The 19,398-nt window shown below is 38.7% G+C and overlaps 2 protein-coding genes across 15 annotated transcripts in view; one reads left to right on the forward strand and one right to left on the reverse strand.

The window, feature by feature from the left end:
- TTLL5 (tubulin tyrosine ligase like 5) overlaps positions 1-10,928 on the forward strand; it is a 387,986-nt gene extending 377,058 nt beyond the window's left edge. For 13 of the 14 annotated variants that reach the window (XM_072623508.1, XM_072623502.1, XM_072623503.1 and 10 more), the window contains one exon: positions 8,809-10,928. Coding sequence is in view for 4 of the 14 variants with exons in the window: in XM_072623516.1 (XP_072479617.1) it covers positions 8,809-8,874 (66 nt within the window). In the remaining 10 variants the exon portion in view is untranslated. Of the gene's footprint in view, positions 1-4,273; positions 5,622-8,808 lie in introns of those variants that run through there. The other variant, XM_072623511.1, reaches the window with a different exon arrangement.
- TGFB3 (transforming growth factor beta 3) overlaps positions 10,161-19,398 on the reverse strand; it is a 38,082-nt gene continuing 28,844 nt past the window's right edge. The window contains exons 5-7 of the mRNA XM_072623522.1: positions 16,970-17,141; positions 15,214-15,367; positions 10,161-13,700 (exon numbers count right to left, since the gene is read on the reverse strand). Coding sequence (XP_072479623.1) covers positions 13,542-13,700; positions 15,214-15,367; positions 16,970-17,141 — 485 coding nt within the window. The 3' untranslated portion in view covers positions 10,161-13,541. The remainder of the gene's footprint in view (positions 13,701-15,213; positions 15,368-16,969; positions 17,142-19,398) is intronic.

A 19,398-nucleotide genomic window follows, 5' to 3' on the forward strand; every position in this document is an offset into this window, starting at 1 on the left:
AATTAGAGAGACTGAACAGGAGAAGTTAAAAATACAAGGAAATTTATGATTATTTTTCAGATGAATAATATAGGAATAAGTTCTGTATAGGGTTGAGATGGCAGAGTAATAAGAAGCCATGTGATGAGCTTCTCTCCACAAACTTCTCCAAGCAGATTTAAGAAATGCACCATGACTGAATTCTGATGAGGAAATCCAGAAAAACTCACAGTGAGTCTTTTATCCAGCCAAGCTCAGCATAAGGAGACAGACTGGGAGGTGTCTATCCCCAGATAGATATGGGGAATGGGACAGTCAGGCCAGGAGCACACTACTCACGAACACTCCAGAGAGAGGCTATGCACTAAGGCAAGAGAAAGTCCCAAATCCACACTGGGCAATCCCAGACCCACACCACACTACTGTGACAAGAACAGGAACTGGCAGCTTTATCACTCTCTACCCAGTTCTGGGTCACATATCCAGGGTGGCTTGAGAAAGGGGACCTCACCGAGGAGTAGTATTCCTGGCTAAGGGCACTCTGGACAGTCTGTTGAACAAGGAGGAAGGTCAGGAGCCAGCAGCAGCAGTGGTATGGCTCAGACCTCAGACTCAGAGGAGTGTCTCACTTCCAATCTCTAGCCCAACCTCCAGAGGAATAAGCAGGTCCGGTATTCCAGACCAAAGGGGAACCTATAGTTCTGTTACTCTGAACCAACAGAACTTCCCAGCTGACTTAAAAGGGTAGAGTCCAGCAGCAGTCTACTCTTGCACAGGCCCTGTCATTAGTCAAAGACTTGCAGAGCTCATACCAGAGGGGCAGCAATCAGACTTTGCCCCGCATCAGACCACTATGGGAGCACTGAAAGTTTACAGGTCCTCAGCTTGTCCCTGAGATCTTGGAATAACCCAATATTCAGTACCCTCAAGAAAGCAGAAGCAGGACCAGCCCAGGCATTCCCTCCAGGTGTATGGTAAAGCTCAGCCCTAACATTAAGTCCAAAGTCAAGAAATAGGCTGGAAGAATGGGCAAACAAACACACAAAAGAACCCTATGATAATGTTATTATTGGTGACATAGACAATCCAGATACAAACTCAGGAGAGAATGACTCCAAAACATCTACAAGCAATGCCTCAGAGAAAAACACAACTTATACACAAACTCAACTAGAATTTCTGGAAGAAATAAAGCAAGAGTTTAAAAAAAAAGAGCTTAAAAAGTTTGTTTGCCTATGAATGGAATGAGATTGCTTCAGGACAAAATGGAAAAGAGAACTGTGGCAGAAAGAATTGGAAAGGAATTTAACACCTTGACATAGGACAATACCATATCCAGAAAACAAAGGATATGGGCTTACAGCTAAGAATAACTTGCTCAGATAATCTGAGTATAATGCTACAAGGGGAATAATGAATCTTTAATTAAATAGAGGACTTCCAAACACTCCTGATGAAGACCAGAGCTGGGGAAGTACTTTGAAGTTCAAATACAGTAGTGAGGAGAAACATCAAAAGGTAAACATGAATGACAGTGACAAAGGGCTCTAAACAAGGAAAACCTGCTTACATTCAGAACTGGGTAGATGATAAATGTGTGCCATCATCATCAGGGTTCATTCAATTAAATATAACCTTGGAGAGAGAATGTCTTGATGATCTGAAGAAGAGAATGGAAAGGGAAGGGAAAAGGAATACATGGTGTGGAGGGGAGTATAATGGGAAGAGAAATGAAATTTAGGGAAAATTATCTCACATAATCAGGGTACACAAGTAGACATCTATACAAATCAGGAGTGGCTGACACCAGAATCTCACTCTCGTTTGAACTGATCGAAATAAGGAAGAACATACACACTGTTGAATACAGGAATATCTTTTACTCAACAGGGAAATAGAAGGGAAAGAGGAGAAGAAGGAGGGAGGGAAAATTAGAGGGAGGTAAATTTAAGGAAGAGATTAACCCTCAGCAAAACAAACTCTAAGCATGAAAAAATATTTGTAATTCTTTTTGAGGTGACAAAAAATGGGAATCTTAAGGAATGCCCTAAAATTGGGGAATGGATAAAGAAATTGCGATACATAAATGTGATGGAATGCTATTATGCTGAACTCTTATCAGCCTAATGACCAACCAGAATTTTAGAGGACTAATGTTGAAACATACCACCCACTTCTTGGTAGAGAGATGAAAGATTCAGAATGTAAAATGAGACAGATATTTTTTGGTTATAGCCAGTTTGGAAATTTGCTTTGAATATACTTATTTAAATATATATGTTATAAATTTTGTTTTTATTGTGTTCTCATTTTGGGGTGGGACCAATCAGAAAGTAGACCTTGACTGATTAAAACAAAATACTTTTTAAAAAAGAAGAAGTGCTATAAGCGTTTAAAAGAAAGCAAGATTACTATGGCTAGAGTCATCAGAGGAAGCTTCAAGAAGACGGTGAAGCTTGAGCTTGACCTTGAACCATGGGTAGGATTAAGGAAAGGATCCATTTGGGAGAATAGCATAAACAAAGACCTGAAGGCAAAAATGAGTAAACCATGTTTGAAGAACAGTAAATAGAACAGACTGGAAATAATGTAAATGTAATTTTTTTTAAAAACTGTGTTTGAACATAGTTTGAATATTGTCTTGTATTGAATGTTTTTTAGCAATGTGTAACGTAGAATTTTGATAAAAAGGAATCAGGTAGTATGGTTCAGGAAGGGATTAGAGAGAGGAAGCACCAAGACCAGTTTTGGCTCCTGTTATGCTAAAGTTAGAGCAGTAATTCAGGCAAAAAGCATAATAAGTCTACAAGGCAGGGCAGTGGGAATGGACAAGCAGCAGACCATAGTAGCAAGATGTCCTATAAGAAAATGCCACTAGTTCTTATGTCATTGTATTTTGATTTCACTTCAATTTCTGTTTTGCTTTGGGTAAAGATTTTCAAAAGTAAAAAAAGCGAGTCAATACTTTGGATTACCGTAGGAATACCAATATCTGCTGTTCAGAGAAGCTTTCTTTTGCTATCAGAGACATTTGAAGAGTGGCACAGTTGAAATTGTGCAAAACTTACAGTGGATTTATCACGTAACTGGAACTTAGGAACTTAGATTTAGATCAGCTAAACTTTGATCCAGTCATCAAGTATTATTTATTAAATATCTGTATGCATAAACCGTTGTCCATTAAATTAAGCAGACCAACTGCCCTCAAAAGACACGCAGTCTAGAAAACAATAGTAAATATGTCTCAGTGAGTGACTGTTGACTTGTCATTTCTTAATGACTTCATTTTACTATTTATGACATAGGATTAAAACTATCACCTTGGCTCCATATCTTTCTCATTCAGCCTTGTACATTGTCATGCTTTAAAAATATTCATTGAAATGGCCTTTTGAAATGAAGTGAATAAAAGAATATGGTACCATTTTCATACGCCTTTTTAATGGTCCAGAGGAAGTAATAGACCATCAAAAAATGAGTTGTGTGTTTCCTTCTTAATATTATAAAACCAGATTCTTTTATGTGGGTGCTATTTGTTTGGAGGAATAGAACACTTTAAATATAAGCTGGCCTAATTATTGCTGCCTAGCATTTAGATACATGTAATAGAGAATGAAGCTTCCTCCTTATGTAAGTAATTCTATTTAATGTTGATTTTGGAATCTACTAGTTTAACCAATCAGTTAAATTGTGGTACTCACCTTGGTCCAACCACATCTTGATTGTTCTGGGGAAGTTTAGAAGATACATTTATTCACAGACTAGAGCCCATCCAAACAAAGGGGATCAAGGTAGCAAAAGGATTAGAAACCATTCTGTATGAAAATCATTTGTTGAAATAGGGAATATTTAGTTTGGATATGAGAAACAAAAAAACCAAACAACTAGTCAGCGCTCAAATATTTGCAAGGTTGTTATGTGAAAGAGATATTAGACTTGTTCTATTTGGCTCTGAAGGGCAGAACACTAGGACTAACATGGAAGTCAAATGGAAGGAGATTTTTGCTAAACATAAGTAAAAATTTCTGACCAATTTAATGATGTGCCAGAGTGGAATGGGCTGACTACCTGAATGACTTTCAACAAGTTATCGGGCTGTGTAGTTGTGACTAATCCCAGCTCCCCATCTGAAAGCAGGGATACTCTAGCATAATTAAAGGCTCTGTGAATAATTGATCAATATCAACATTATATATGCAACAAATAGCACAATAATGAAGAAAAAGATTACTGAGATTTTTAAAAAATCTTTCTAAGACACCAATTATAAGTGATTGTAATGGTTCTCTTTCAGGGCTTTGACAGATAAATAAGAAGGAAATTATAGGCATAAAAATGTTGGAGGAACTAGATTTGATAGTCCCATGGAAATTTCAGAATGGAAAACTTAAAGTATATGAACATCATTCAAGTTCCTATGGAACTTAACAAAAAACTGATCATGTTCCAGGATTGGAGAACTCATAAACAAATGCAAGAAGGCAAATGAAAACATCCTAAATACATACCCTTTGACCCAATGACTGTCTTTTTGAGTTTATGCCATAAGGAAGTTATTGACAACTAAAATGAATTCCTGTCTGTACAGAGAAATTTATCTAAGCACATGTGTAATTTTTTTTTTTAATGGCAGTGGGGAAAGGTAGGGACTGTGTCATGCAAGTTGGATAATGGCAGTAACAAATTATGATTCATGGATGGAATTTTATTGTCAAGTTGACAAGCATTTATTAATGCTTAGTACGTGCAAGGTATGGTGCAAAGCACCACTACTGTGTCATAAGAAATACATAAAATGAAGAATCAAAAGTAAATGGAAAGACTTTTGTGCAGTGATGCAGGATGAACAAAGCAAATAACAAGAACACAGTTGTTCCAGTTGTATCAATGAAGATAAATTTAAATAGGAACAAAATACAGATAACAAAACATGGTACTAACTTATAAAATATATTCCATCCTTTCTTTTAATTAGCAGAAAATTACTAAAATATAAAATTGCCTGTACTCTCAATCACTATTGATATGTTTATGTTTTATGCTCTATGTTTTATATGCTTCATGTTTTTTTCTTTAACTGTTGTGGGGTGAGATTGTACTCTGTGGATGATGTTCTATTAAAAATATGTTGGATTGACGTGATATGCTAAAACAAAATTTATCAATAAAAAGTATTTTTAATGAAATGGGATGCCTCAAAATGTTCAAGAGTTTATTATGAAGACCTTCCAGTGGTGATTGAATCACTCTTTATTGGGGAAATTTTAAACAGGATTATTGATTTTGGTAGAAATTATGCTGGATGACTTCTGAGATCCCTTCCAACTCCATTAGGTCTATAGCTCCATGAAACCAGAAATTTATTTTAAAGATTGCTAAAAGTAAATATTTCTTTAAAGTGCTAGACAAATATCAGGTGTTATTGAACTTTAAAAAAAAACCTTGTTTACATTCAGCCTTTCAGGACCCCTCTGTATAGCATTTGATATCAGATACCTCCCTTATCTCTTTGAATCTCTTCCCTCTCTTGGTTTCCAGAAGCCTGGTTCTTTTCTGAATGCTCTAATTACTCCCTATTTTATAACTTTTGCAATTTCCTCTTCCTTTTCCTGTCCTTTGTAATTACCGTCCTCAAACCTCTGTTTCTGATGTAAAGACAAGGGGGAAAGCAGACTCTAAAGTGGTATATATATATATACGTGTGTGTGTGTATATATATATATATATATATATATATATATATACATATATATATACACACTGAAACCTATGTAAAAACATAGAGAGGTACATTTCCAAAAATTGGAAAATAATTTTGAATGGTGTAATTATTTAGAGTAGGATATTCTTTAGGTTATTTATTTTGTAGGGTTTCTCAAGTTCATAACAGTAGAAAATTCTTAGGGGTTAGCTTGGAGTTCTGTAGTGCTGCCATGATAGCTCAGCTCCTTTCTTCTCTCCCCGTGGCCACATTTCAGAGTTACTCAGCGACTTCTCTTGCACTGAACAATACCCCTTGCAGCTGTGCTTGGCGCCTGAGTGTCACCCAGGCTGGGTTTCATGAAATGGATCTGATGCTCTTGTGCCTGTGTTGTTCAATCCAGTGCTTTGGAGCCATTCCCAGAAAGGTGACAGGGCAACAGGTTGGACTCCACTCCCCAGCTGTCCCTTTTTGCTATTGTCACTCACTCATGATATAAATAAAGTTGATTCATTCACTCTATCTCTTTTCAGACCAGCATAACACAAACCCTGCACATTTGGAAGGGCCTTACGTACAGCTATCATTTAGGTTACCCTTGCTTATACTGAATTTTTAAAATAATCTTTCTCTTTGAGTTGGTTTCCATTTTAAAATGTTATTCCATGATCATCTTCTCACATCAAAGACAAACTAACCACATTGATTAAAGTGTTTATCTTTTAATACTTTTTGAAACATGAAACTAACTGAAAAGATTGTTACTAGGTGGGTCTGGGTCTTTTCTGAGCTGACAGTCACAGGTCAACTTGAATATAGACATGGAACAAGATCTCTTTTCTTTGGACAGATGACTAGTGGTTGGAATACTTGGCTAGAAATTAAGTGTCCTAGACTTGCTAGGAAGTTGTAAAACTTGATTCCTATTTGCCTTAGAGGGACTAGTTAGCATTTGGAAAGCCTTTTAAGATCCTAAATTGAAAATATTTTACTGTTCTTGAGGAAACATTATTATTGATCATTTCATCAAACAGCAGTTGTTTTATAAAAAACCTGTCACATGAAACTGTTGTAGACAACTGTGGAGGATACACAAAAAATACAAATCATGCTTCCCTGCCTTTACAATTTTGTTGCTTTACACAATTCAATCCAACAAGCATTCCTTATGCATTTCCTAAGGTACAAATTACCACAGGCCACAGAAAGACAAAAATGACAAATCGTCCCATCCTTAAGAATTCAAATTCTTATGTAAATATAAATAGAGAAGATTATTGGAGGAGAACACTAATGGCAAGGATCAGGAAAAGGTTTGGGTTTTTTTTAGGAGAAGACACCTGAGATTATTAGTCTTGAAAGAAACTTAAGGACTAGTAGTAGGTAGAAGTGCGAAGAGAGTACATTTCAGGTATGAGTTACTGCCTATTCAAGGGCATGGATTAAGGAATGGAATGCCAACTTTTGGAAAAAGCAAGTAATCCAGGTGATAGAGACATAGAATATATGAAAAGGACTAGTGAAAAAAAGGCCTGGAAAAGTTAGAATGGAGTCATATTGGTTTTCTATGTGGGTTGTCTTTTTTTTTTTTTTTTTTGAGGCAATCGATGTTAAGTGACTTAAGTCACTCAACTAGTAAGTGTCTGAGGAGAGATTTGAACTCAGGTCCTCCTGACTTCAAGGACTCCAGTGCTCTATCCACTGTGCCATCTAGCTGCCTCATGGGTCCCTTTTGTTGAGAGCTTTAAAGGCTACCTTAGGGAATTTGTATTTTCTCCCAGTGGCAATAGGGAGCCACTGAAGACTTCTCAAGGGAGTGACATAATCAAACTTCTGCTTTAAGATTATTTTGGCAGCTTTGAAAAAAGTAAGAGACTAGACACAATTAGATAGCCGTTATCTGTGTCCAGGCTACTCCACATAAGAAATATTGATTCTCTCTGACAGAATCACAAGTGTACCTTTTCCTCTTCTGTTTTATCTTCTTCTCCTCCCCTCTCTCCCACTTGCCTAGGTCTTCTTTCTCTCTCTTCTGTTCCCAGAGAGAGATGACATAAAACAAAGGCTCTTTGCCAGGAAAAACCCAAATGGGGTCAAGAAGACTCAGACACAAATGAAATAATTGAACAACAACAGGAATAGATAGAAGTCTGGAATGTAGAATTTACATGGAACATGGAATTGATTAAGAGGAGTAATATGAAATAAGCCTAGAAAAGTGGGTGGGAGTTTGTGGAGGATTTTAATTGCCAAGCAGAGGAAATTTTATTCCATCTTAGAGACAATAGGAAGCTACTTCCGTTTTTCATCAGAGAGTGACATGTTCAGACCATTCTCAGGAATATTCGTTTGACAGCTTTGTGACAGATGGAGGGTTGAAGGGAGATACTGGAAGCAGGAACACCAGTTACAGTAAATAGTCCAGGAGAGAAAGGATGAAGATTTGAACCAAGATGGTGGCTGCATGAGTAGAAACAAGGGGGGATGAAATTTTCTTTTGGAGATGTGAGAATTGACACAACTTGACAACTGCTTCAATATGGTTACAGTGAAGGAGAAGGAAGAGTAAAGGATGACTCATTGCAAGGCTGGGCAACTGGATTTTGTTAGAAAGAATGAAGCTTATAAATTTGGTTGTCTGTTTTTTCCAGCCCACAATAGATTATTAACAGCAGGAGAAAGAGCAGGAAGTAAGTCTCACAGACAAGCACATTGACAGCAGGATAAATGAAAGCCATCAGCCTGACAGCTTTGAGGAAAAAAACAGAAAAACTTAAAAAAAAAAAAAAAAAAAAGCAAATGCAAAACTGATATAGCCTACAGTTTGATATATAGTAGTATTTTATATAACAAATGCTTATACTGATGACTGAGTTATCCAGAAAACATTAGAGTACACTTGGTGTCCTTGAGGAAGTCAGTGAATGGTTTAGCGTATTTTAGAAAGCTGGTTATCAAAAGTGATTTTAAAAAATTATGAAGTTTTAGTGCCCAAAGGAACATGCTCCGTTATCCAGGAAATTCACTTATGCATTCCCTGATTATACTGGATCATTGAGGTGTTACAGAAAACAAATATTCTGCTCTGTTAGTGCAGTTGCTTCAACTTTGAGTTTTTGTCTTTTCAGCTCTTGCTTACAACCCGTGATGAACCACTGACATGGAGGAAGAAACCGTTCAACACCACTGGGTAGAAGGATAAGGATGGAGCAGCCATCATAGTTAGAAAGGATCCATCTTTGTCCCCAGACCAAGGTGGCAGCAGATTTCTCCCTACCAGTCTAAAGAGCCTAGCCTGGACAACTGAAGAAAAGATGAGCTGGGTTTTGGTGAAACTTGACAGTATTCGGTTCAACTGATTCTCTCTGACAGAGCCGCAAATGTACCTTTTCCCTTTCCCTTTTATCTTCTCCCTGCCCCCACCCCACCTGCCTAGATCTTCTTTCTCCCTCTTCTGCTACCAGGCAGAGATGATATAAAACAGAGGCTCTTTGGCTATTTGCATTTTGCTTCCGCTTCTTTTAGGTTCATTATCAAATGTTCTATTTCATATAACCCTAGAAACGAACGTCCTTACTAATAAAGTTTATAATCCCTTTAAAAAGGGTATTAAGGGCAAAGTGAGGAAGGACACACATAATATGTTAACTAGTAATTGGAGAAAGACTAGTGTGTTGATCACACGAACCAAGGTAAAGCACCATTTTAGAATTACTGATTTTTAATATTGATAAAGTAATTCTATTTTTGTTTTATTTTTTCCACTTAGCTAATTTCCCTCCGATCACTATTCATTTGCAAATGAAACTGAAATGTGACCAACTTTTTATTTTATTGCTGGGCATTTAAAAATTTTTAGAACTATACATTACCTTGGTATATTTTGATTTTAGGTTTTGTTCAGACAGAATATAGTCATGTACACCTCAGTGGTAGCTTATGAGCCAGGGCAGGGTACAGGAGGTGGTATGGAAGGGGTTTGTAACTGCATCAGGCCATGACAGATGACTGAGACAGCTAGGCTCCACTCTCAAAGTGCACACTAATTTTTCCCTCACACTACATTATTTATATAAACAGTCCATTAAAACAGTGCAAAACACCCAATAAGTGGACCTAGTAAGTTTCTCCTGCTGTCTGCTTTCTTGCTTCCTCACTTTCCCTTGCTTCTTTGTTAGCACTCTTCTGAATGAGGCCTAAACTGCAGTGTGCTTGACGTTTTAGGCTCAAGCCACTTTGGGGATTTCTGTATTCTCTGTGACTTCCAGCAACAAGTCACCCTCCCTGGCTCTGCCATTCTGTAGGGAGAGCTTGGCAGTGTTTCCTGACCGTGGTGACAGCCAAGGGGCCATCTAGCCAAATGATGGAGGTTCCAGATTGCAGGGCTACAAAACAAGGTGTGAAAGACCAGAGTTGGAAACTCAAAAAATGAAAATCACCTCCAACAAAGACAAAGAAAAGAGACTTGATTAACTGTGAGCAGTTTTTGAAAATTCTTTTTAATGAATGAAAACAAAGGGTTTTGGTGCATATTTTTTTTTTGCCTCTGTTAATAAAAATCAGAGTGACAAGATCTATTTGTTATAGTGAAGGGAGCAGGCATATGTTCCAGAAGTTACTGGTGCCTGGGACACTAGCTTGAGGGACATCTCTTATGGTTCTTTCTATTCAACCATGATTTAGGTTGAAGGACAAAATAGAGTTCTGCCATTTGATAGGAAGGTTTGGAATAAAGGGATTATCTGGAATCTACTATAATGGTATTTGTGAATGGAGATTCAAGGCAAACAATTACTCACAATAAAGGGTTACAGATTAACGGGACTGTTCAGAACTTCTTAAGAAAATATTCAAGTCAGAGTGGTGTATTTAGTGTTCTTCCTGACTTTGCAGGTGCTGATAGGAGCCTCCACATCTCACCCTTTCACTTATCCAAGTGCTTTCAAGCAATTTTATTGGCACTGGGCAGCTCATAATAAGATGTTAATAAGAAGCTAACTAGTCCATGCACTCCTCCCCCCACCCACTCCCATGGCTGTGAGAATGTGTCTGGTGCTCCTCTTTACCCTTTGACCCTCATAAATAACATGTATGTATGAAAATGGAGAGTCAATTATTCACGTTTTTATAGTCCCTGTAAATGGTGTATGTAGTTGTGACCCTGGCAACCAGATCCTTGCCCATATTTGCATGTGGTGATTAAGGCAAGAGAAGACTTCTTCCATAAAAAAATATCTTTGGAATCACACTGTTTTCTGTTTGTTTTTTTTGTTTTTTGTTTTTTGTTTTTGCGGTATCACAAGTACAGCTAGCTACATAGTTACGTACAAAGTCTCTCTCTCCATACAGGAGAGGACCCACAGTCAGTTTATTTCAGTGTTCCTGTTGGGCAGGGCTGACTGGATTAAATAAAGGGAAGGCTTCCTAGGGGAGGGAGCATTTGGAGGGTAGGAAGGAGTGAGAAGGGACAAGTGAATGGCAAGAAGACCCTCACTCTTACCTCTGACTGTAGCCTCAAAACCAACCAGAATGAGAGGTAGTGGGTAGAGTCCCAAACTGGTCATCTGGGAGAACAGCTTTCAGTTCTCAGGTCCACAAAGCTAGTTTGGTCTCATCTTGGACAAGCTACCTCCCTGTCCCCTCTGTGTCTCCTTCGTAAAGGGAGATAAATGACCACCTGTTGTTAGGAAGGCAGGTTGAGATGTTGGGCATTTAAGGTGCTGAATGAAAGGCAGTTACCTGATATTCCTTCGTACGGCATCAAGTTAAGGAAACCTTGTGCAGTCTGTCCATGGCCAAAGCAGAAGTATCAGGGTAGCAACTAAAGATTTCCATGGCAGTTCAGCATACGAGAACCCCCAGAAGGGGTTATCAAAAACCAAACCAAACAAAAAACAACCCAATCAAAAAAAAAACCCCCAAAACAAACAAACATCCAAACCCTAAACGCTTTATGTCTTCTATTAAAAGAAAATATATAAATGTTAGCATTTGATGTTTATGTTTTTGCTTTACCACTGGGTAAAGTGATCTCTGTACTGCAACAAAAGTCATTTCCAGGATGAGACAGAGGCTGCCTCATTCCTGCTTTGATGACACCTGGTAGGCATTTGAGAGTCAGTGCCAAAATAGAATTCTAAACTTCTCTGGAGTCCAGAGGCCTTCATCTTAGAGATTTAAAGCAATGAGCATTCCTTTGTCTCTAGCTCTAGAAACACTGTCAATAGGCACCATTGTTGTTTTTTTAAGGTATTCTGGTTAATCATTTCCAGTCTGTGCTCAGGATACCACAATAACTGTGTTCTTAGGCCATCTATCATAGACATTTGAATTGATCTTCTGGTGACTGCAGAAATGTTGGAATAGTGACTGAATACATTTGAAGCATATCCTCATATGCAAGTGTTCATATATAGGTGAATATGTTTGTATCTGTCTTTCCTTATTAAGGGATAGATTTCTGTCGGTTTAATGTAGTCTGACCAACTGAGATTATCTCTTTCTGAGAGATAGTAAGAGTGTATATACCTTGGAGCACCATCATGGGAACAGGCATTACAGTACAGAATGCCTATTTCAGAGGCGATATGACCCCAGTGCATTCATGCGAAAGCAATGTTATTAGAGTTTTAAGATCCTCTGTTCCAGGTTCCAGTTTACTTTGAGTGGTAGAAATGGGAATAGGGATAAGAGGGTCTCTATTACATACAGATTATACCTAGGAACAAAGTTTTTAACGTTCCATGAGCTATTTCCTAGAAGATGAAATGATTCAAGTTCCCCCCAAAATATTTATTTATACAAAGGTTTTGAGAGTAATATTGTGTGTGTGTTCATGTTTAAAAACCTCAGCCCATGTGAGCCAGGGGCCAAGTCAATCAATGCATAAGAGACGCATGAGATTTCCCCCAAATACCTCATGTGCCGCAGTACCTGCCTCCAGGATCAGCCAATGAACACAAGGTCTTTGGAAGTTAGGGTAGGGAGCCTATGGCACCCCACAGCTGCATGGATCTGAAATCCATATGACCATCCTGACCTGGAAGGTGTCTAGTAAAAATTCCAGGGGGGAGTGGATTGAAGAAAAAAGCAAGAGGAAGTGCCCAGTTTGGGCAGACAGAGAGGGTTAGTTACAATGCAGTCAGCCAGCCCTCTCTGTTCCTGAACTCAGCATACCCCCGAGTTCAGTTGTTTGTTCAGAGATTCTCTTAGTTGGATTATATCCCTCTGTTGGCCCAAGGATGCAAAGTGATGTATGTAGAAGGGACAGTTTGCAAAAGTAGCAACTCTGATCCCAGGCAGTAAGAGTACAATTCTGGGCATTTTCCCTCCTTGGTGATCTATATGAAAGAAAGACTTGCCTTATGTGACTTAAAGAAAATGAAACTGAGATTCCCAAGGACAGGCAGGCAGGCAGCAGCGATGAGCCAACCTAAACTCCGATCAAAAGTATCATTCCCTCTCAGATATTTTCTACACTTTTTCCCCCTTTCCCCACATTACCCCTCAATTAGAACATAACAAAACCCCTTGATATGTTAAATTCCTCTCTCTCCCTACCATCCACAAAGAGCATCACAGAAAAATCCAAGTATTTTGGAGACACTGATTTTCCCCTAGCCAAACCCACACTTTTTTTTTTCCACCACAGTCATTGTCGGAGCTAGTGAGAAAGAGAAAATGTTCCAGAAGGGAGCCTCAGTCTCAGCAATTGGTCCAGGGCTGAAGGTTGTGTTCTCCCGGTCTCTAGGTGAAGTCTGTTCCTGTGTTTCCCTGGGAGCAGTTCCACAGTAGCGGTTGTGTTCGGTTTTATTTTTTTCTCTCTCCCTTTCTCTTGGTTGCAGATAGGACTGGCAGCATTTCAGCTGCACTTACAGGACTTTACCACCATATTGGATAGCTGCTCCACTTTGGGGGTCCTCCCAACATAGTACAGGATGGTCAGAGGCTCCAGGTCTTGGGGCACACAACAAGGTGAAGCAGATGCTTCAGGGTTCAGCGTATTATACAGCCCCAGCACCTATGACGAGAGAGATTTTCACATGTGTAAGGAAGCCAAGTGCCAACGAAGCACACAACACTAGACCGTAAGCCAGGTGATTTTTGTACTGTAAAAGCTCTTTCTCTCTCTCTCTCTCTCCCTCCCTCCCTCTCTCTCTCTCTCTCTCTCTCTCTCTCTCTCTCTCTCTCTCTCTCTCTCTCTCTTTCTCTCTCTCTCTCTCTCTCTCTCTCTCTCTCTCTCTCTCTCTCTCTCTCTCTCTCTCACACACACACACACACACACACACACACAGGAAAAGTGATAGAATAGCCACCACATATGCTGCTTAAAGGGTCTTTACTCATTTTTCTTTTAAACATAGATCTGCATGAGTGAGTAACCAGTGCTTGTCCACAACAGAAGAAGCCATCAGTGTTAGGCCTGTTTAAGAGTTGTCACCTGAGTTCACCAGAACAATCTGAAGACTATCCTCTCAAAACTTTACATTGTCTTAAATTAAAATTTCATTTTTAAGAGAAGAGTTCTTCAGTGGTTTTGCAGGCTCTTGCACAGACTTCAGTTTCCTCTTCTGTGAAATGAGGGAATTGAACTAGATGAAGTCTAAAGTCTCTTGAATCTAAGACATCCCATTAAGTCAGGGGTTCTTAACCTTGGGGTCCACCCATTTCAGAAGATCCTGAACTGAAATGGGGAAAAAATTACTTCTTTATTTTACTATCATGGGATCCTTTCATACTTATTGTATACATTTAAAAACATGACCCTGAGAAGGGATCCATGGGCTTCTCCAGAACTGACAAGGGGATCCATAATTCAAAGAAGATTAACAACCCCTGGCTTAAAACATTACCTTTAGTTCTTTAGTTTATGGGTCTCAGGATGAAGAGACTGGTGTTAACAATATGCAGTGGAGAGCCATTCTCCATACATTTCTGCACATTTTTCTTCCCTCCCTTACTTAGAAGAGATTCACAGGCAAACTTCAAGGTAGCTCTCTTTCCTCAGTCTCTCTGGTCAGTGTCATTTCTAGGTTTCAAATTACCTTCCCTTAGAACTATTCTGATTGCTGATCTTCAAGGATAGTCACTTTGCAGGGCTATAGAATCCCAAGTTTTCTTGCTGATCTGAGAGGGCTTTTCACCTCAGTGCTTTGCCAGCTACATTCAAGAATCTCAGATGCATCACTAAACCTTGCTATCTCAATGACCCTGAGCAAGCTGAATGACATCTCTGGCCCTCAACTAGATGGCCTGTGAGGTGCTTCCAGTTCTAAAGCTATGATCCTATGATCCTATCATCTGGGGTAAAAATGTGAGAGTTATTTAATCTCCACACCATGAAAGTTTTAGACAAAGCAGAAATAAAAGTCTGCCATTTCTGATTGGAACCATGGAGGGCATTTGAGGTCAAATGTGATTAGGAAGAATCTAACCAGAAGGTCAGTGCCAAAGACCCAGACACAAATCATCAGAACTGTACTTGAAATGTGGCTAACCCTTAAGAATCTGTAGAATAGGAAACATTCCTGTACCGTGCTATGAGTTGTGTCTGCGCTTCGGAGGTATGGGCAAGGACCTGAGCAGAAGTTGGCATAGTAGCCCTTAGGTTCATGGACCCACTTCCAGCCCAGATCTTGTCGGAAGTCAATGTAGAGAGGACGCACACAGCAGTTCTCCTCCAGATTCCTGAAACAAAACATTTACATATAAAAATTCAGAAAGAGGCTCCAAATAAAAGGAATTTCACTAAAGAGATTTAAGCTTGAATGTACCAAATTAACAACCATTAGAAAGGTTTCTATTGGTTAAGACTCAAATGTGTTAAATGAGCAATTGATAAGATCCCTCCTTAAGTAGTCAACTAGAGCCCCAAAGACTTAGTTGATGGATATGTTCAGTTCAGTCATTTTTCAGTTATGTCTGACTCTTCATCACCCTGTTTGGTCTTTTCTTGGCAAAGATACTGGTTTGCATTTTCTTCTCCAGCTCATTTTACAGATGAAGAAACTGGGGTAGACAAGGGTAAGTAATTTGCCCAGGGTCACACAGCTAGTAAGTGTCTGAGGCAGGATTTTAAATCAGGAGGATGAGTCTTCTTGACTCCAGACTCAGCACTCTATCCATTGCATCACCTAGCTGCCCAGTTGGTAGATATAGAATGTCCTAAAAGAAGATGAGTCTGTAAAGGTGGCCCTGCTCAGTCTGCACAGCCTATCTACAGGTAATGTTATACATACAGAAAAGTTTCTTGCCAGATCAAGTACTAGACACTATAAACAGATGGCCCCTCAGAAGATGGCCCTATTGAGAGCCACAGCCCTGCCTAGTTTATGTGATATAGAAAATTGATGAATCCAAGTCTACCTAGTCAAGTGCTGTTGCCCAACCTTTTTTCTAATGAGTATCTTGAGCAGAGAGAGTATGGCATAGAATGTTGAGTTTGGAGTCAGAAGACATATTAGCTGGGTAATCATGGGAAAGTCACCTAAAATGCAGTGCCCGAGAAAACTCTCGAAGGCCGTATGTTCCAGACAAGTTGCCTATGTGCATTGGTAAAGGGAGATTCCACACTGGAGTTCCTTTGTACCTAAGGGACCTCAAACACCAGAACATGTGGTCTAGTCAATGGTATGTCCCTGAGCCACCTGGACTAGGAAAGAACTATAAAATTTCCCACCTTAAAAAAAATAAATGAAACCATTTAATAGTGTTCATATTTCCTTGTCAATAGATGGCAGCTCATTTTGGCTCATAACCTCTTACAAATAAGACACTCCTATATCTGTCTTTTTTTTTTTCCTGGGATTCTCCTCTACCTGGAACCCTGAGGAACCCTTCATAGAGATCTAAGAACTTGTTTAAGGACAAAGTGTTACCATATTTTGCTCCAAATACTTATTATGACATGAAAATTCTGAGAAGAAAACTAATCTATGCTAAGCATAACTATCTTCCCTCTTTTCCTCCTTCTGTCTCTCTTTTTCTCTCTGGTTTTCTGTTTGGACCTATAATTTGATTGGTTTAGGGGACTCCTTCATGGTAACTCCTTTTTCCAATACAGATCAGCATCTCTTCTGTAACTCAGAAGTTGAGTCAGAGTTGCCCAGGTCATTCAGCCAGTATGTGTCAGAGGTAGGACCAGGCCTTTCTGACTCTGAGGCTAGCTCTCTGTCCACTATTCTCTGATATCACTCTTCCTTTTCTTTATTGAGCCCTTCAAAGGAATCTGCCTTCACACAATTTGATGTTGTTTGACATGGGGAATTTCCCATGTGGATTGAGGATTACCTGAAGCAATAATTGGTATCAAGAGCCCGTTTCTTCCTTTGGCCTCCCTGACCCGGACTGTCAAGGCGATGTGGAGGAATCATCATCAAAATCAAATGAGGATTGTGGTGATCCTTTTGTTTCTTCAGTCGCCCAAGATCTCCACGCCCAGAATCATCATCACTGTCAACACCTAAATGGAAAGGATCTTGGAATGTTCATCATTTAGGGGAGAAGAACTTGGGAGAAGCAAAAGTTGGAGACATTTGGTGACTTTCTTTTTTTTAGCAATAAGGCTCCCTTTTCTTCCATTCTGGCATAAACTGTACACCAAAATGTTGATAGTGATTTATCCTGGAAGATTGGGCTTAAGACCACTCATCCATTTCATTCAAATAGCAAAATAGTGATGATTCATAGAAGGCACAAGAGTAGAGATTCCTCTGCTATGAGTAAACCCAAGAATTTTTAAGAGAACAAGAAAGATACCATCCACAATCAAAATATTTAGAGTAGCACTTTCTATAGAAGTAAAGACCTCAAAACAAAATGGATGGCCGTCAGTTATGGAATGGCAAAACAAATCATGGCATATGAATTTAATGTAATTACCTTTTGCCAGATAAGTAAGGATGAATATGAAGAATCCAGAGAAGCACTGGGGAACTTACCTGAACTATTTAAAGGGAAGTAAGCAGAACCAGGAAAACAATGTATACAATAACTACAACCATGTAAAAAGAAAAACAGCGAATCAAAACAAAGTTAAATAATTATAATGACCAAGAGTGACTTCAGAAGAGGGATCAATCAATCAATCAACAAGCATTTATTTAGCACCTACTCTGTGCCAGGCACTGGTGATACAAAGAATCAAACTAGTGCTACTCTCAAAAAGCTTATATTCTAATAATCTGAGAATTAATTTCCTTCCCTTTTTTTGTGGAATGACTATGGCTATAGAAGACTGAATATAATGCTGGATTTGATTAATAGTTTCCCAGAATGGTTCTTGTTTTTTGATTCTTTGTTATGAAGGGTTCTCTGGAAGGGGGAAAGAAGGGATATATTGGGAAATATAGGTAATATAAAAAAAGGATTAGTAATAAAAATTTAAAAAGGAAACATTTCTTATATATGAACAGTATTAAACATAGCTGCTTAAAGACATACAAGCTTGATGCATATAAAAGGATGCATATTCCTCAAGATTCATGTGTGTGAACGCCCATGGAACAGATAGAGAGTCCCAAGATGTTGGTTTCTAAGCTCAGTGCCACTCGTGAATACTCATGGATCTGTTGATCATTGAGTTTAGCATCTGGGAGGGCAACATTCTTGGATGATAATCCTGAGATGATATCCCTCATAATTAAGGAGGCAGAAGAGATCTCAGAGCACATATAGTCCAACCCTACAACATCTTCCAACAAGCTTAAGTCTCAGCTTGCACTTGAATACCTTTAATGAAGGAGAGTCTACTACCTCATAAGGTTGCCCATTGCACATTTAGCTTTAATTATGAAAAAGTTCTTACGTGAGAAGCAACAATAGCAGATAAAGAGCTGCACTCAAAGTCTCCTCTGACACACTTTTGGCTGCATGACTCTGAGCAACTCACTTAATGCAATGCTCCAGGCATCTCTATAAGAAGGAAGTTGGTTAGGGAAGTTTTCCTCACTCAAGAGTTCTCTGTACCAGTGAAACCACTGGTCTAGTCTCTACTTATGGCACTCAAATCTGTCTCTCTTCCATTTTCACTCACTGCAGTAGTTTTGCTTTTTGGGACCAACAAGAGCAAGTAATTTCTTAATCCAAGTAAGAGTCCTTCAAATACTTGAAGACATCTATTGTAACCTGCTATCTTCTTGTTTTCAACTATACTTGGCATTGGTACCTATATCACTAGAATACTCTGTACTTTCTAAAATGTCATCTCTAAAGAGAACCTGGATACATGATTTACACATAAAGGTGCTACCATAAGTAAATTAGGAAAACATAAAAGAGTTTACCTGTTAGAGCTATGGGTAAGTGAAAAATTTGGGATAAAACAAGATATAGTGAGCATTACAAAATTTAAAATAGATAATTTCAATTATATAAAATTTTAAAGTTTTGTGTAAACATAATCAATGCAAACAAAATTAGAAGGTGTAAGGGCAAGCAAAGTAGGATCTTTTGTTATTTTTGTTTTAGTATAATCAAGTGCCTCTGATTAAATCTTGCCTTTATCAATAAAGAGGCTTTACTAGGAATAAAGTACAGAAACAGAGTTTCTTTAACTAGAAACAATATATGTATTTGTATCACTAATTATTTTCACGTGATTAAAGATCTCCCCTACCCATTAATGACCTGCCCATTAAGAGGAGTTTGATTAGGGAAAATCTGTGGGAAGGCCCAAGCCTTTTGTTAATGAGGCACTGGTTCTCAAGAGTTGGGATGCC

Source organism: Notamacropus eugenii, chromosome 7 (assembly GCF_028372415.1).
Source record: "Notamacropus eugenii isolate mMacEug1 chromosome 7, mMacEug1.pri_v2, whole genome shotgun sequence".
Classification (NCBI taxonomy): Eukaryota; Metazoa; Chordata; class Mammalia; order Diprotodontia; family Macropodidae; genus Notamacropus; species Notamacropus eugenii.